Source organism: Scleropages formosus, chromosome 25, assembly GCF_900964775.1.
Source record: "Scleropages formosus chromosome 25, fSclFor1.1, whole genome shotgun sequence".
Taxonomy (NCBI): Eukaryota; Metazoa; Chordata; class Actinopteri; order Osteoglossiformes; family Osteoglossidae; genus Scleropages; species Scleropages formosus.
In genome coordinates this window covers 16,867,158-16,883,799 of record NC_041830.1, presented here as the reverse complement: position 1 = coordinate 16,883,799, position 16,642 = coordinate 16,867,158, and the positions used below count along the sequence as shown (strand labels likewise).

The 16,642-nt window shown below is 50.9% G+C and overlaps 2 protein-coding genes across 5 annotated transcripts in view; one reads left to right on the top strand and one right to left on the bottom strand.

The window, feature by feature from the left end:
• The window catches only part of LOC108921721 (semaphorin-6B-like), a 36,727-nt gene extending 34,704 nt beyond the window's left edge, over nt 1-2,023 (bottom strand). Inside the window, exon 1 of the mRNA XM_029249235.1 lies at nt 1,786-2,023. The gene's annotated coding sequence lies outside the window, so the exon portion shown is untranslated. The remainder of the gene's footprint in view (nt 1-1,785) is intronic.
• Nucleotides 2,024-9,050: 7,027 nt separating this feature from the next.
• LOC108921339 (AN1-type zinc finger protein 5-like) lies at nt 9,051-14,021 on the top strand. Of its 4 annotated transcripts, none has more exons than XM_018730786.1 (7): nt 9,051-9,194; nt 10,623-10,690; nt 10,937-11,147; nt 11,288-11,399; nt 11,490-11,623; nt 11,882-11,989; nt 12,798-13,033. In XM_018730786.1, exons 3-7 carry the CDS (start codon nt 10,988-10,990, stop codon nt 12,944-12,946), a joined length of 663 nt encoding a protein of 220 aa, XP_018586302.1. In that variant the 5' UTR covers nt 9,051-9,194; nt 10,623-10,690; nt 10,937-10,987; the 3' UTR covers nt 12,947-13,033. The 4 variants fall into 4 exon arrangements, with proteins under 4 accessions (XP_018586302.1, XP_029104813.1, XP_018586301.1 ...); XM_029248980.1 differs by having other exon boundaries at nt 10,623-10,829; XM_018730785.1 differs by lacking the exon at nt 10,623-10,690 and having other exon boundaries at nt 12,798-14,021.
• The last annotated feature ends 2,621 nt before the right edge of the window (nt 14,022-16,642 follow it).

Sequence of the window (16,642 nt, the reverse complement as noted above, 5' to 3'; positions counted from 1 at the left end):
CTAATCAGAGTTTACTGGAAGGGGCGCTAAGTACGCAAACAGTGTGGCGGCCGTGGGACGGGAACTCCGGCCAAGAGGTTCGACCCATGAGTCACCGCCTGGACGCGTCACTCCACGCTATTGGGCAACTGTCAAAAGGGGGGAAGGAGAGGAGAGGAGCGAGAGTTGGGCTGGTTGCAGAGAGTTGGGTTCGGGGACGGGGGTCCTCTACGTCTGACGGGCGGTGGCATGGAGAGGGGCGAAGGGGGGGGCCTCTCACCAGGGGCAGCTCTTTATGGAGGCCCCAACCGCTCTGCCTCCACTTACCCTCCTACCCGCCTTCCCGGTCCACAAACCTCAGAGGGGAGCCGAAGGCAGCTATTTGACAGCTGCTTTTCCATTGTGCAACTGGGCCGCAGCAGCGGTGGCGGTGTCCCCCGCCCCAGGTTTAGGGGGGCAGCTGGAACCAAGTGCTGGAACCCTACTGGCTGACTGGTGTGCTGCACGAGAGGGTGTGGAGAGGGCTGTAGGGCTGGGGTGGGCGCCCTCGGAGGGCTGTCGTTCACCCCCGGCTACTGCCCTCCTTGCGCCAGAGTCCAAACCGGAATCGGCCAACAACGGGCCGCGGTCGTCGTCGTCGTCCTCCTCCTCCAGGCTCACTTGAGCTACACGTAATAAACTGCAGGATCCATTACAACACATCAGTAGCCAAAGCAAAGAAACAGCACATCTCCTTGTAGGAGAGCAGAGGGGATTCAGTGGAGTTCAGGTTTCTGTTGCACACGGAGCTCTTCGCCAGGCTCCACGTGGGACCGCTGCACGTGGGCAAGCGTGGTAAAGGGCTCACGGTGGCGTTCCGAAGAAGGGAGCGGCGATGAGCTTCTCCTCGCGGCCAAACACAAGGAGCTGCGGCATCCAGAAGGAGCCCCAGCAGCCCAGAGCCACGGCGGAGCACAACATCATGGGAAGAGTAGGAGCAGAACCAGTTTTACCCTGAAAAATCTGTCCAGAACGCAAGACGAGAAGAACTACAGCATTCGGTCCTTCTGGCATTTCCAGGAAAACTGAACAGTCACAGTGATTACAGATACTTAGCAATAATAATAAGAATAATAATAATTAATAGGAATAAGAATAACAAGGAATGAGGGTCTCCGCGGTGCCGTTCTGACGCGTTATTAAGCCGATGTGAGACTCATTGATTACATTAAATATGAATAAACATCAAAGACCAGGGTGTCCGCGCGGGAGAGCGCAGTGAGACGCGTCTGTCCCCGGTGTCCCGAACGGACCAACTGGCCGGGAAACGGCACGAGCGTCGCGAGTTATTATTGAAACGAAAGAACGCGCAGCTCCTCCTCGGCCGCGTGAGCGAGCGAGGCGCGCGCTGGGTGCGGTGGATCTGCCCCAGGCTACCCGCGATCGCGCGATCGCAGTCCACCTCCCTCACACACACACACACACACACACACACACACAGATGCACGCAGGGCGCGGCGGACCCGCAGCACCGGCCCCGCATGCACCCCCATCCCCAGCCCCACCCCACCCGCCACTCGCCGCTCGCGCAGCCCTCCACCCCGCACCTCTGAACGAGGACCGATGTGAGAGGGGTGGGGTGGGGGGGCGGCCCATGGCATGGTACGGTCAGTACCTGTCCATCTGCCCCCGGTGAACTACACCACCCTGAGGCTGAGCAAACCCCTCCTCTGCACAGGTGACCACCCCCCCACCCCCTGGCAGCAGTCCGGTCAGAGGTACCCGGGTGTCTAGTTCCCCCCCCCCCACGACGGTCCCCCCACACACCTGCAGAGAGGAACAGACGGTGTCCGTCGCCGTGGATCCGATCAGACCAGCAGCATCACGAGCATCGGCAGCATCACGAGCATCGGCGGTGTCCCGCGCGCCGCTCGCTCTCCGCTCCTGCGCAAAAGGGCTCCTGTCGCCGACAATCCGCTGTGGCGCTCGAGGCTGTCGCGCGCCTGCCGGGGCAGTGGTGACTGCAGCATTTACCCCCCGCTCAGGAACTCGGTTCGCTCCCGTGAGATCCCTCGAGCACGAGAGGCGCGTTCATGTCTCCAGCGAGCACATGTATGTTGGCGTGGCGAGGGAACGGCGCGCCGCGCGCATCTGCGCGAGCTGTGGAACGCGCTGCATCTCGATTGCGCCTCGCGCTGCCAGGGTCACACCGCTCGCGGGCGGTGGGGGGGGGGGCAGTGGAAAAAACACGAAGCAGAGTCACACTCGGAGTGGACTGGACTGTGGCTGAGTGTGTGTGTGTGTGTGTGTGTGTGTGTGTGTGTGTGTGTGCGCGCGCGCGCGCGCGCGCGTGTTCACCATATGAGGGCAATGAAGATACACCGTGAAGGTCACATACGCAAGAATAACTGCTCCTTCTCTGCCAGGTTTACCATGTTCACCTGCCTCCAGTACCAGGCTCAAGTGGTTAACTATGGATTGACAGCGCCACACTCGCGGCTCCTTCTTTAAACCCTTTTCATCGCAGTAACCGTGGCAACTGAAGGCAACACAGTACTCAGTGGCTGATGGGGCTTTCGCACCGCCGCTCCAGCGGATCTCGGCCTCCAGCGGGGACGTCTCCGTTCGGCAGCCCTGTCAGGGAGGTGTGGCTGAAGGTGCGACCCCCGCCGGCGACAAACCCCCTACGTGTTACACACGCGTGGCCCCCCCGGTCGAACCCGAGGCTGGCCTTCGAGAGGCCCCTCCAGCGGCACCTGCACAGGGACAGCTGCGGTAATAGTCGAGGCGCTGAGACAGGCTGTGAGACATGATGTTCTGGAAGGTTACGGATTCTCCTGGAAGGGGCTCCACACACAGACAATCTGGCCCTGTAAGGACGCCTCGTTCACAGTCACCCTTCTGTTATCTATCACCTCCCGCCATCCAGGTGTCTTTCACCCTCCTTCATTAACATGTATGCAAATCCTTAAAGTGACAGGAGGCTCATGGAGTCTCACAGCTGACAGCTGACAAGGTGACGATGGCCAGGTGTGCAGGACCAGGAGGGGCTACGGGCCCTGAAGGAAGCCCCGCAATCACCCGGATCCCTTCGGTACTAGGTGGGCTCGTGGTGGCCCCCACAGGGGACTCCAGAGGAGCAGGGCTGGACACGAGCATCATGGGAAAACAGGAACAAAAAAGCTGTTGCCAAACGGAGCGAGGAAAGTAACCAGTGGCTGTAAGCTCCACTGCCACTGGCCTCCACAACCTGCAAATTTCAGCGCTCATCATTGCGCTTGTTAGCGACGAGCTCGACACCCAAACGACAGGCTCGGAAGCATCCGGATTTTAATAGGAGCGGTCAGACTCCAGCGTGAGCGGCCGCTGCATGTAATGCGCCAGCTTCTCTCGATGGCCCCGCTGACAAAACAGGGCTCCCAAAGTCAGAGGGTGACACCCGCAGAGATCCTGCACACTGTGAGGGACACACACACCATGAGGGATACACACACGTCCTCCTGCTCATCTGCGTGCAGACGCAGGCTGTGGAACATGCCATTTGAATAATCTTGCAAGGTAACATGCGGAATATTAAAAACAGCCGATGTACGAGTGGCAGTGTGACTCAGGGTGCCGAACCGAACCCGGAAGGTTGTGGGCTCGAGTCCCGTTGGAGCCCAGCTGTGGTGCCCTGTAGAAAGGCACCGATCCCATGTTGCACAAATACAGCATTGCTGGGTTGTAGAAATCACACTGGAGAAACATGGTGGCTTAGCAACAGAATATGAAATACTAAATATAAAATAATTAAATATAAAAATGAAATACGAGTCTGGAACATGAAGGCGACTCACTAACTGCATCTGCGCTGTTTTTAATTGTAAACATCTCCACCGCGGTGATTCTGACAGTTTCTGCGCTGCCGAACATGGCAAAGACGGCGCTCCGAAGACACCCCTGAGTACGTGAGCTTCTGTCCTCATTTCTGCCACTTCAGTTCTTCCAGAAGTCATGGAGAGAAGAGAAAGAAGAAGAAAAGGAGAAGTGACAACAAATAAATAAATAATCAAAGAAACAAAACGTTTTTTTTTGTTGTTGTTTTTGTTTGTTCCTTTCTGTTCTTTGACGGCGTTCAGTTTCCCAGAGCTGGCGGATCGGGAGAGAACGGGCACTCGCAGTGGAAAGTGCAACGGTTTGGTGAGAGAGCGTGACCCCGTCGCGAACCCTAACCCTAACGGTGCAAGAGTCGGGACCCTGCTGGCCTCGGCCTCGGGGAGGCGCTGTCCCGCAGGTTCATGGGACGAGTGTGTGTTCAGCACATCAACCACTTCTGTCCAACTGTGGTACAGGTCAGGGAGACCAATTCCAGGGGATGCGTGTGTGTGTGTGTGTGTGTGTGAGAGATACAAAGAAATTGCACAAAACTTTTAGCGACAAACAGACACAGGTGAGTCTTCCTCTTCTGGCGGACAGTAACGGTGATCAGCCACGATATGATTATGGCGACTCGGCACACGCCACGCACACACGCCACCTGCGCGCGAGTGCAGCTACTTCACAGCCAACACGGCCGATGATTAACCTTGGTGTCGCCGTGGCGATGTAATTACTGCTTCCTTCTCGCTCGGGAGACATCCAGAGATGACTAGATGGATCCTGCGGAAGACGAGAGGTGTGGACGGTGGGGGATGAGTGGGGTGGAAAATGAGGGCAGCAGACGATGGGTCGGGATCCGTGATGCTCCGGAGCTGCGACCCATCTCTGTCACGACGGAAATCCTCCCGTTGAAACGGGCCCATCAATATTTCAGGAGCAGTCTTTGTTTCGGAGGCGCGGCCCTCCTCCGCCCCCCAGCGCCCCCCCAGGTGACTGCGTCACAGCGGGACAAATGTCCTTTTACTCAGGTGATGACAGCACCCGCGTCTCGGTGAAACACAGAGGCGTCTTTAGTCGCGTCCCTCACTCGTGACGGTTCGCCCGCCCGTCCATATGGCCGCAACGCAGACACGTGACCCCGCTCCTTTGTCCCGCGTTACAGACCTTCGCAGGAACGCACTTCTCCGGAACACCGTCGATCAGACAGCGTTTGACAGAGAAAACGCAGTGAAGCCAACATCCCGAGTGCTTCTGCTGCCAAAGCGCGTGAGAACAGCTGGTGGTTATAGCTGCTGGCTTCACACCGGAAGGTTGCAGGCTCCAATCCCGCCCCCAGCTGTAGTACCTGTGAGAAAGGAGCTATTAGTAAATTACCCAGCTGTATGAATGGGTGAATAATTATAAGTCACTTTGGAGAAATGCGTCAGATAACTGAAAGCAAGACCCAGTGACCTCCACCCACCCCCTCCCATCCGGCCAACTGCAGGTACCGGGGCCCTGAAACGGCCGCTGACACATGCTGGAGCAACAGGGTCCTGGGTGAAAAGGGTCACAAGCACATAACGGCACGTGTTGGTGTCTCATGTACACGTGTTTAAGCCAATGCAGGACGTCTTCGACCCCCGACTGCCCGCTGCAGCTGGGAGTCTGATAAGGAGTGGACAAAGACTGTCCCTCAGTGGACAGAAGTGGAACTGCAGGGGGTGAATTCCCTTCCAGTTGGGGTCCAAACCTGGGGACCGTGGACTTCCTCCTGGGGGTCGGAGTAGAACATGCTGGTTTTGAAAATAACACCGACAGAATAATAGCTAAAAATTAAATACTGCGATGCTATTATTAGTTATGGCATACTTGGTTGTGAAGACAATCTACCTACAGAAGTTTCTGTGCAACAAATTGAGTCCAATATTTTCTCCAGATTTATTTGTGGACATTTTTCCACGTGGGCTGTTTTCGTCGCATTCTTAAATCTGTGATCTGTCACATGGGAAAGGTTCAGAGCCTCTGCCTTAGAACCACTAACAACCGTGGATACTGTACCTTGTCCTTTATTTTAACTGGAACCTTGTATGGTAAAGCAGGGACTAACGATTTAACAACAAAACCATGGTGTCACAGGACTGCTGCCTGTACACTGGACGCAGGACCAGCCCCACTCCCTCTGTCACTTGTCAAAGGGATCGACCACACTGACCGGCCACTTGGGCGCATCACCTGTCGGCCGTGACCACTAACACCGAAAGCTCGCCCTGTGTTTCCGATAGCAGCAGGTGTGTGAGCATTGACCCCACCGTAGCCTCATTCTTAATATACCATTCTGAACACGATCATATGCAGAGGAAATATTTTCATCTAAATTAACTGCTTTGAACACAAGCGTGGGAGCCTTTATCGTGACAGTATCATGGATCTGGTGACGATCACATCAGGCTGAGGACTGAGCACCTGCTGCACCGCCAAAGATGTGTCACGTGTCACTGGCCAGAGGCATGACGGACCCTTAACGGAGGGGGGGGATGCTGTCAGTGCCTTTCGCAGCCAGCTGACAAGGTCAGGTCTGAGTGCCGGAGCATTCATCTGAGAAACTCGGTGTCGGCAGGTATCCGTATGTGTCTGCGGAGCCGTCACCAGGCTTTCATCAAAGCCGTAATGTGGCGCTTCCTCACAGCCGAGTGTAATGGATCTACGCGGTTCTGCTGACTTGACAGCTTGATTCCCTTGGCCTAGTGATTGTATAATCTCTTCCAGCTCATCCCTCTCCCTCTTGCTCTCCCCGCAGCTGCTGTCAGACACTTTGGGGCCGTGGAAGGCACAGCGATGGGTGTCGTGTCACTGGCCTGCGGCTCAGACCCCTCCAAGCCAGACACGGAGCTCGGAAACTAACCGGATTCCCCATCCGGAATGTCACTGACAGGTTCAGGTCCAATCCCACACCCTTCAGTGTTGCGTCATCAAAGCTTTGGAGGATTACAGTATAGTCATTCCCTATCACTCATATATTCGCGCTTTTAGTATTTTATTTCTGACAAATCAAAGAACAGCCAATCACAGTCGCGCCTATTTTTAATACTAATGGAGAAAGCACTTAATCTGTAATCAATACGGTCTTCAGTGGGCTATGCATGGTGTTCCTGAAATAACTAAGAATAGCAAGCATAAGAAAGTGCAGCGGTGCCCGTGTGGGTCAGAATAATGACAGAGTATTTAATTCTATCCTAGGCCTGATGATGGGAGTGCATTTTCAGACAGAATTCTTCTTATGAAATACTGATGACCGTGCAGTCCGACATCAAGATTCGAACGACACCGTGTGCCATAATTTCAAGGGAACCCTGTAAGCTTTCTTGGTTTGCTCTTTCTAGAAAATGACAAATTCTTTTCGAGAGACTAGACTAGACGGGTGCCCGGATGGGTGTTCTTAATCATCCTTGGGGGCTGCAGGAGGGATTGCACCAGCCCTTTTGGGTGAAGCAGGGATGGGGAGAAACGGCTGATAGAGTAAAACAGAGGAGATCATGACTTTTAAAGGGGTTTGGACTTTGTGTGGTTTCTGTCATTAAGATTTACTGATTACTCCCATTCACGTCTACAGTTATAACTTTAACCATCACAGCCACCTTCTCCCCACAGCTCCAGGAGGAGTGCAAAATGTACCTGTCACAGGTGAATCCACTCAGGTATGGGGTGTAGTGCGCTGTGGGGTGTCCTACCATCAGTGCATGTAATGGGACATCTTATCCTTTTTCACTTTACCTCCAGAACTGGAGGTCCTGATGTAGCGGTTAAGAATCAGGTATAATGAAAATGAGGAATATTATGAGAAACTGAGAACCTTGTGAGTGACAGTCCTTTACTTGGGCTGGTGGGCCCCAAATTCCATAAACTGTGAGCAAGATGGACCTGAAAGACTTGCTGAATGTGGACTATTGAGCTGAACAAAGAGACGGCAGCAGGACTGGTGTTTTGGGCGCTTCCACATGTATGTAAATGGGATCCCTCTTCCTGAATGTTCAGTCAGTATGACACATTGTTCACCAACCCTCACCTTGATCTCATTATTGCCCTGAACCCTACATTATGTTCAACAAAGTAATCAAGTTGTTTACTTGTTTCTTCCACCGATAACAGGGTCTGTCCACCAATTCATGATTATAATTGCTCCATTTATTAAATGACTTAACGAGAACTATTTGTTTAAGCTGCGGAGAAAAGTTTTTGTTTGTTATTATTATAATCAGGCTGTAATGAGGCAGGGGGGTGCGGTGGCACAGCGGGTTTGGCCGGGTCCTGCTCTCTGGTGGGTCTGGGGTTCGAGTCCCGCTTGGGGTGCCTTCCGACGGACTGGTGTCCCATCCTGGGTGTGTCCCCTCCACCCTTCTGCCCTGTGTTGCTGGGTTAGGCTCTGGCTCCACGTGACCCCGTATGGGACAAGCAGTTTCAGCAAGTGTGTGTGTAATGAGGCAACAGCAACTGATGCGAGAATGATTGAGTGTCGTTAGACACACAGTGATAGTGTACAGTACACAGATAAATAGCTATGTTATTTCCTGAGGACAGACGGTTGTCTCCTTTTGGGCTCCGAACACATGACCTCCCACGACACCTCGACAAGGCGTAATGGATCTTGCGGTTGGAGGCCTGCTTTGTGTGGAGATGCACACAGGAAAGATGTTTTTTTATGCTGAGATCAGTGATTCACACACACACACACACACACACACACACACACACACACACACATTTTCAGAACCGCTTGTCCCATACGGGGTCACGGGGAACCGGAGCCTACCCGGCAACACAGGGCGTAAGGCCGGAGGGGGAGGGGACACACCCAGGACGGGACGCCAGTCCGTCGCGAGGCACCCCAAGCGGGACTCAAACCGCAGACCCACTGAAGAGCAGGACCCGGTCCAACCCACTGCGCCACTGCGCCACCGCGCCCCCCTATCAGTGATTCAATCCAAGTGAAAAGTTAAAGGGGGAAAAAGTCAAAAGGGGAAAACTGATGATGAAAGTAAAAAGCAGCTCTCAGCTCCTCTTCAGCACGCCCTAAAACAAGCAACCTGCCCCGCTAGGCAACATATACAAATACAATTTCGTTTCAGTTAACTTTGGCAAGGAAGAAAGGAGGAGCCACGTTGGGTGCTGCAGTGACACATCGCTCCGCAGGTGCCCGATGGCGTCACGGGGCGCCGCTGTGGACGCAGTGACGTCACGGACGCCCGCTGCGAGCGCGGTGACGTCACGAGTGTCGCTGAGAATGACGGCTCCTGAGACGGAGCGCTGAAGAGGCCGAGGTCGCAGGGCGCGCAGGGGGTTCGGATTGAGTTTCTTCGAGGAGCAGGGCGGCCGACGTTCTGCGGGAAGCCGCGTGAGAGGTACGAAGGAGCCGGTCCGGGGCGAAGCGGGTTGCCTTTCCAAATCATCATCATGATCATGATCCGCGGCGTCGGACGGGACGCGGCTCGTTCCGCGCCACACTTAGACTAGATCCGGCGACTGTGTTCCGTTTATGACTTCATCGGAATTTTATTTTGGTTGAATTGTGTGATTTTTTTTTTTTTTTTTTTTTTTTTTTTTTTTTTTTTTTTAAATCCGCGTCTGTCCCGTTACTTCGCTTCGGCTCTCGGAAAAACCCTCAGTGACTGAGTGAGCCTGACGTGGGGGAAAACACCCGCTGAGCCGCACTGACTGTGTGTGTCAACAATCATAACCGGTTAATAAATGTACGTTCGGCGCCTGAGTCTGGTTGTTATAATAATTGTAGCTTTAGTCAAAGTGCAGTTACCAGGAACACAGGCTGTTGTTGATTATGAAGCGATACCCGAGGTTGACTCCACAGTGACAGTTTCGTTTTGTTCTTCAGCCTCTGTATCCATGCAGGGCTGAGGACAGATTTTCTCTCTTTTACTTTACTACAGTACATTCGGTCAAATAACCTTAACAACAACAAAGCCTTGAATTTCATCCTCGTTAGTTTGTTCGGATGTTTTTTTAGTCTGCTACCGAAAGGAAGGACAAGAAGTAACAAGCCGGGCTATTTGACTCCCGAGATATCCGTTAGCTCCTGCTGGGTGTCGTTTTCACGTCAGTACCGCTTTACGTAGGCCTCAGACAGCCTCGGACTCGAGTTGGAGATCATGGCCCGGGTCCAGGCCGTACTCGTGGGATCGTGAGCTCCCTCCCCCTCGGCCCTGTTGTCATGGCGTTATACAGAGGCGCGAGCAGGGCTGCTGTGATTGGCCAGACGGCCCGCGAGCGCACAAAGGGAGCGCGCAGAATGTGGCCCCGGTCGCACGTGGGGCGGCGAACTGGAGCTGGAGCTGGAGCTGGTGTTGGAGTCAGCAGAAGTTCCAGTGTGAAAGTTGTCGAGGGGGGCCTTTCATAGGGTCCATCACATGATGATGCACACAACAGGGTCGGCTCGCGACTCTACAGGTGTGGAACTAAACAAATAGTTATTACGAATAACTGAGCCATTGAAATTGTAGGATCCTTCTAAGTTCTAACGCTGTTACACTGCTCACTAGACTGGTGTGAGGGGTAATAATAGGAGTATTAATACCAATGAATAGTGTCTATACCACAATCCATCTAACACTGTTTTCTCAGTACTGTACAAGTGTGAGGATGATAATAGGGTAAAAAATGTTAATCCTTGGTTGAGATGATGTCTTTCTTATTACTGTAGTCAATGCAGCAGCTTGATTCATTAAATGAAGTACTATGATGTCCTGTAGAATTGAGGCCTGCTAATTGGGGCAGTCACTCTGTATGCGTGACACACTTATTCTTGTCACACACAGATTCAACATGAGCCTTTTCCTGCAGGATGACATGCTGCATTATGGGATATTGGTGTTCGCTGAATAAGGTCACACAGTGCTGGATCATTGATGCAAATGGGAGCTGGAATCTCACTTTTAAATAGTCAACTATTACTGTTTTTTTTTTTTTTTTTTTTTTTTTTTTTTTTTTTTTTTTTTGAGGACTGTCAAATATTTAAACCTCAGGTATTTAATTGGAAATGTGGAAGTTATTGTAAGAAGGACATGTTGTTTGCCTTTGCTTTGGTAATTAAATATTACTCTGCTCACTGACTTTTTAACCCCATTTATAGGACTGCCCATCCCCCATCCCCTTCCCCTAACCCCCCCCTTTGTCACAGAACATGGCTCAGGAGACCAATCAGACACAAGTGCCGATGCTGTGCACTACGGGTTGTGGTTTCTATGGTAACCCACGCACCAGTGGCATGTGTTCAGTCTGCTACAAGGAACACCTGCAGAGACAACAAGTTGGCGGCCATAGCAGCCCTCCGGGTGAAAGAGGTAAAATGAGTTGAGAGGGATTGATGTTCACCTGGTCTTAACATACTGTGGCTCAAACCATTATGATAAAGAGTTAGAATTCTTAAGTTTATTATTTGCGGTTTGCCTGTTTAACATCCTGTTCACCTCAATATGTGTAGCTGCTGCAGTACCAGTACCAGGGGACTGCTCTGGAGATGCCGTTGTCCCTGTCGGAAACCCACCTGAAGCCAACCAGAGCGGGGATGCCCAGACCGAGGACAGCAAGGCCAAGTATGTTTTTTTTTTTTGAACCTGCTATTCTTCTACTGTGACTTTATGTAAATGTTTGTGTCACCTGACCTGCATAACTGTTGGCTCCAGTTCCCCAAGTCCGGTCACTCAGCAGATGACAGCCATGAGCATCGCCCAGGACACAGGAGCTGTGGACTCAGACCAGGAAGTGGAACAGGACAAGGATGCTGGTGATGGAGAGGAGGGAACATCAAAAGCCCTAGGTTAGAAATGCAGTGTTAAAAGAACTCTACAAGAACTGTTACACCTGGTCTTGAATGGAACTCTAGCTCTGTGTTACAAACTGTTCTAAAAAAGTAGTAAAGCAGAACAGACAAGCAACAGCTTGAGCAGAGGAGGAGTATGTTAAAGAACACCTAAACTACGCTCTTAACGCAGACTGTTTCTGACCTGACTGGATGTGGAGTATGCATGTCTGTGTGCGCACATGTCAAAGAAAACCATGTTTCCCTGTGTGACAGAGGAGGCTGAGGAGTCCACACAGGAGCCCTCTGATGGAGACCAGACTCCTGACAAGAACAAGAAGAGAAACCGTTGCTTCACCTGTCGCAAAAAAGTCGGTCTCACAGGTAAGCTCCGCAGACAACCGCAAAGGGAGATGTGAGACGGGCGAGGGAGCCTGGATGGTGATGGTAGTGGGGTCATGGTGGACATTTACATTTATTCATTTAACAGACACTTTTTTTCTCCAAAGCGATGTACATCTTAGCAAAAATACAATTTGTGCATTATATTAAGAGAAAGAGACATGGCTACAGACATGTGATTAAGTAAACCTAGTTTGCTACTATCCACTTGATGCACCGCGATGTCCATCAATCGAGTAGGTGCATAAAATGCAGGATAAATGAATCCTGATGACCTCCTACCAATTTTTAAAAAATTTTTTTTTAAAGAATAAGGTACACAAACAAACAGTCACATGCAATGCTGGCTGTGTAAAGGCCTATCTGGGAAAGATCATGAAGTTATGATGCATGAACTATGACATCTTCAGAGAATTTTTGTGTTTTATTTACACCCTGAGTTTTTTTTTGTAGGAGCAAAATGATTCTTTTGCAATATGTGTAATAGGTTTACAGAGGGCACTGTAGAAACACCTCAGGGTAAGGAAAAATATTTTAAATGAACTAAGCTGTGCAAGCAGATTTATGACAGCCCTTTATAACTTATCATTCGATCCAAGTGACACCAAAAAGTGGAAAACGGGTGTAAAGTAAAATTTGAGACCTTTAATTGTGGGGATGATGGCATTGAACTCGACATGGCATGCAGTTGTGTCTTGTCATTTGAAAGGTTGAGGTCAGGCTGCTGATCAGCGGTGTCTCCCTGCGCATCACCAACCCTCAGCCACATTGCGCTGTTCTCACCCACCAGGTTTCGACTGCCGCTGTGGGCACCTGTTCTGTGCCGTCCACCGCTACTCCGACAAGCATGAGTGTCCTTTTGACTACCGTGGCGCGGCAGCCGCACGCCTGCGCAAGGAGAACCCCATCGTGGTGGCAGAGAAGATCCAGAAGCTGTGAACAACCATCCTCATTCTTCCAACTGCAGACCAGTGACCAAACAAGGCTTGGAAAATGTGATGCAGTTATTTTTTAAATTTGTTTTTCCCCCCATCTCTGCTGAGTTTTTCTTTTTTCTTTATAAAGGGAAGGGGTTGAGGATAAAATGGCATTAAACCCCACCCCCTCATCCCCCAAAAATAACCTTCTCACCCATAGACTACACTTCTCCTTTCTGTCTGCTGGTAACGTCAGTGAACGAGCGGTGAGGTTCGAGCAGACACTGACAGAGGGAAGTCAGGAGGAGTGAACTGTGAATGGGGTCTTGGCTTCTCTTTTTTTAAATCCCATTTTTATATACCACCGGTGTAGTTCAGTGCTGGGATTGGGGGGTCCGATGCATGATTGTGTGGGTGGGGGGAGGGTGGGGGGCTGTCACTAATACATAACGTGGCAGCCTGTGTGTTTCAATGCAAGGCATTTTTAAGGACTGAAAATACTTTACGTACGCTAATGGACAAAAATACACTCACCATGTGTGTTGAATCAACTTTGCCCTCTGTGGAAACACTTTTTAATTCTTTTGCCCTCTGAGCATTTTCTAATAAGGGTAGACATATGCAAACAAATATACGATCACAGTCTTTCTGGACATTTTACATTTTTTTTACCCATACTGATGTTCAAGTTCATGTGGTGAGTTTTGTAGAGACAAGGGAAACCTTGATGAATATGGATTTTTTTTTTTTTTTTTTTTTTTTTTGACTGCAAGCATATTGCACCGAATCTCATATATAAAATAGTTTGCTTGAATTGTGTGACTGCATTCTATTTATTTTATTTTTTGTTTCAATTGTGGTTAGTTTGGACTGGACAAACAGGTGCATGTGTGAACGAGTTATCAGGCCTGTAGCTCTCTTGAACTTTTCAGTTATATTTATGCATTTTCTTCCTTCAGTATGTAACCAGCTTTGTGAAAAGTACACACAGAGTTGATGGAGCGCAGCTGTCAAGTTGTTTTGGAATCCAAGCACAACTTACTCAAAGCATCCATTGCGTGGCACAGATGCTGGTGAAATAAAGACTCCATGTGCTGTACTACACAAGAAGCTGTTTGTCTGTTTTATGTGAATGTGCGAATAAGGGGATACCAGTGGGTAGCTTTAGCCCTGATAATTTATTCCCCTTTTAGTAAAGAGCAGATCTTGGTGTTACCTCAGTGGGATGATTTGCTATTGTAAATCATTCACACTAAAATCTCTGTGTAACTGATTAAAAAGGAATGATCCCAACTGTGCTGTAGCACACTTAACCTGAGCTTAACCATGAATTCAGAGCAAACCCTGCGCAGAATAGTAGCAGAACCAGGATGAATGTTATAGATGCCATAATCTAGCAGTGTTTTGTCCGAAACAGAATGTGTACAGCTGCCATGGAGTTCATGTGCAAATGCTCTGCCCTGTGACTGCTGTTCAGGTGGAACTTGAGGAGCAGAGTAAGAAGGCTGTACACTGGAGGACACTTGTTCTCATTTCAGACCCCTTGGCCACAGTAGAGCGTCAACAGATGGTGTCTGGGTGGTCTTGGTACCCCTGGGGACCCTTCCCTTGATGGCGGCGGGCAATTAGACAGCCATGTCATCTCTGTGAGTGCCATACTTCTGCAGCCCTGTGACTGCTTCCCGGCTCTCCGAGGCTTGGGAGTGAGGACAGCCTAAGGCAAAAAGAATACCCTTCCTCTCCAAAATGTTTGTTTTCTGAAACAGTAACACTAGCATGTGCCAAAAGGTAAGCGGCGACGGGTCATTAAAGAGCTGTGTGTGGAACTGATCCACCAATATGTTTGACTGCCAACAACAAGTATGAGAATGTCAGCGTATTTTTCTGTATAATTATCTGCAACTGAATACAGCAGGTTAAAGCACCTATTTTGAAAGCCAATTGTAGGTGACACTGGGTAAGAACTGCTATTTGAAAGAAAAACGGACTGCTTCCAGTTCAGACGGCTCAGCTTTCCAGGCAGTGAGGCTTTCGGCCTCTTTACAAATGAGATGAAATGAACTCCTTTGTCCTGCGGCCAGCTGGTCCTTGTGTGAGCACCGAGACTTGAGTTTAGAGGACCCCGAGTGCCTTCGGGCTCTGCTTTGTCACTTGACCTAAGGTGCTTATCGGGCACCTCGGTCATCCATCACCTCGCTGCGGTCCATTTTGGGTACACATCGTACCGTGGGGTCAGCGTCCTCCAGGTCCAACACAGCTTTGGGGATGTTTTAGCCCTGCGCCCATTAAACCGAGCTGTGTTATCCTCAATAAAAAGTTCAGAATTTGCACATTTTCTGTTATTTTGCATACAGCTCAATAGCTCTCTGCTTCCTTTTAGAGGAAGGGGCCTGGAGGAACCTGCTGGATCACTGCATTTAGGACAGTATAAAGGGTTATTTTTTAAGCATTCAGTCGCTGTATTTGCTTTTCCTCTTGGAGCCATAACTCTGAGCTCCGTGGTATTCAGAATGCGCGATGTCTCAAAGTGCGAGAAAGGGGTCAGTGGGTTCGGGGACAAAGACCACAGGGGCACTTAGCTGGAATGAATGCTCAGGAAGCACCAGCGTCTCCTGGGAAACCACTCTGATAGGGGGGTGTTTGCAGGAGGCGGGTGCGTGCGTGCCGTCACGTGGGTGTCTGCCAGAAGGACCTTTCCTCGTTGCCACATCAGCAGCCGCTCTCAGCTTTCAAGGGCTTCCCGCGTGCCGCACAGGGACCCGCAGCGAGCGTCAGTCCCTCCTCCCCATGCAGCGCCGCTCATAAAGGCGGGTGTCAGCCCTCTGGTTGGAAACATACTCGAGGCTCGCTTCGTGTGTTTATCCAGAGAAACGCATTTTCTTTCTCCTTCCTTGTCTGGAAAGTCGCTGCTCAGTAGGGTGAGGAATCGCCTTTCCATTTTTACAGCCGTCGTGTGAATGACGGCCTCCTTGACGTTGCGGAAAGGGGATCCCGGTACACGTTTCCATTAAAAGCAGAAATACTAGGGGTTTCACGAGTCGTCCCGCTTCAGCCGCTTCAGCCGCTTCATAACCGCGCGTCTCCGTGAGGCTCAACGCACACCGGGGTCCTTCCGGCGGAGGACGGGTAACGCCGCTTTACGGCGAAACGAGGCCGAGCCGAGGGTCCCGAGCCGTTTTTTTAGAGCGCCGCCTCCCCCCCGCACACACTTACCGTTACTACCTTGTTTTTCAGGAAACGTCCTCTCACCCGAGGAATGCTGCTCTTCCTCTTGCCTGCTCTCTCCCGCCCCGTCGGCACATAGCGCACACTGGCCGGACACGCCTTCGTGCAGGAAACCTGGAGTGACGACTCAGAAACAACACGTACGCGCATCACGTATCGTTTACTACGTCTCCCGAGAAATGAGCTTCGCTTCCCCGTTGTTTCGTCGAACTCGTGCAAGGAACTTACGCGAGAGGCGCCGCATTTCGGGCCTTTGCGTTCTGGCGCTCGTGTTTGTAACACGTGTGTGTGCAAACGGTGTGGTGCTCGTAGGCCATGTTGCTGGGGCTATGAATTAAATTCCTTTCAGCAAAATGCGAAGCTGTGGAACTTTTTGTACAATTACTATGTAGCTCCATCTACATGAACAGTCCTGTGAAACACATCTGCTGTAAGCACTATTTTCAAGAAGATCTGTACTGCAACTTTATATAATGTGTATATGTATACTGTG

What these genes read in the sequence shown, in the direction of transcription:
- LOC108921339 (XM_018730785.1), top strand. Translation starts at nt 10,988, where the DNA reads ATGGCTCAGGAGACCAATCAGACACAAGTGCCGATGCTGTGCACTACG. An exon ending in CAGCCCTCCGGGTGAAAGAG is followed by an intron (nt 11,148 to 11,287) that starts GTAAAATGAGTT and finishes CAATATGTGTAG; the next exon opens with CTGCTGCAGTACCAGTACCA. An exon ending in GGGAACATCAAAAGCCCTAG is followed by an intron (nt 11,624 to 11,881) that starts GTTAGAAATGCA and finishes CCTGTGTGACAG; the next exon opens with AGGAGGCTGAGGAGTCCACA.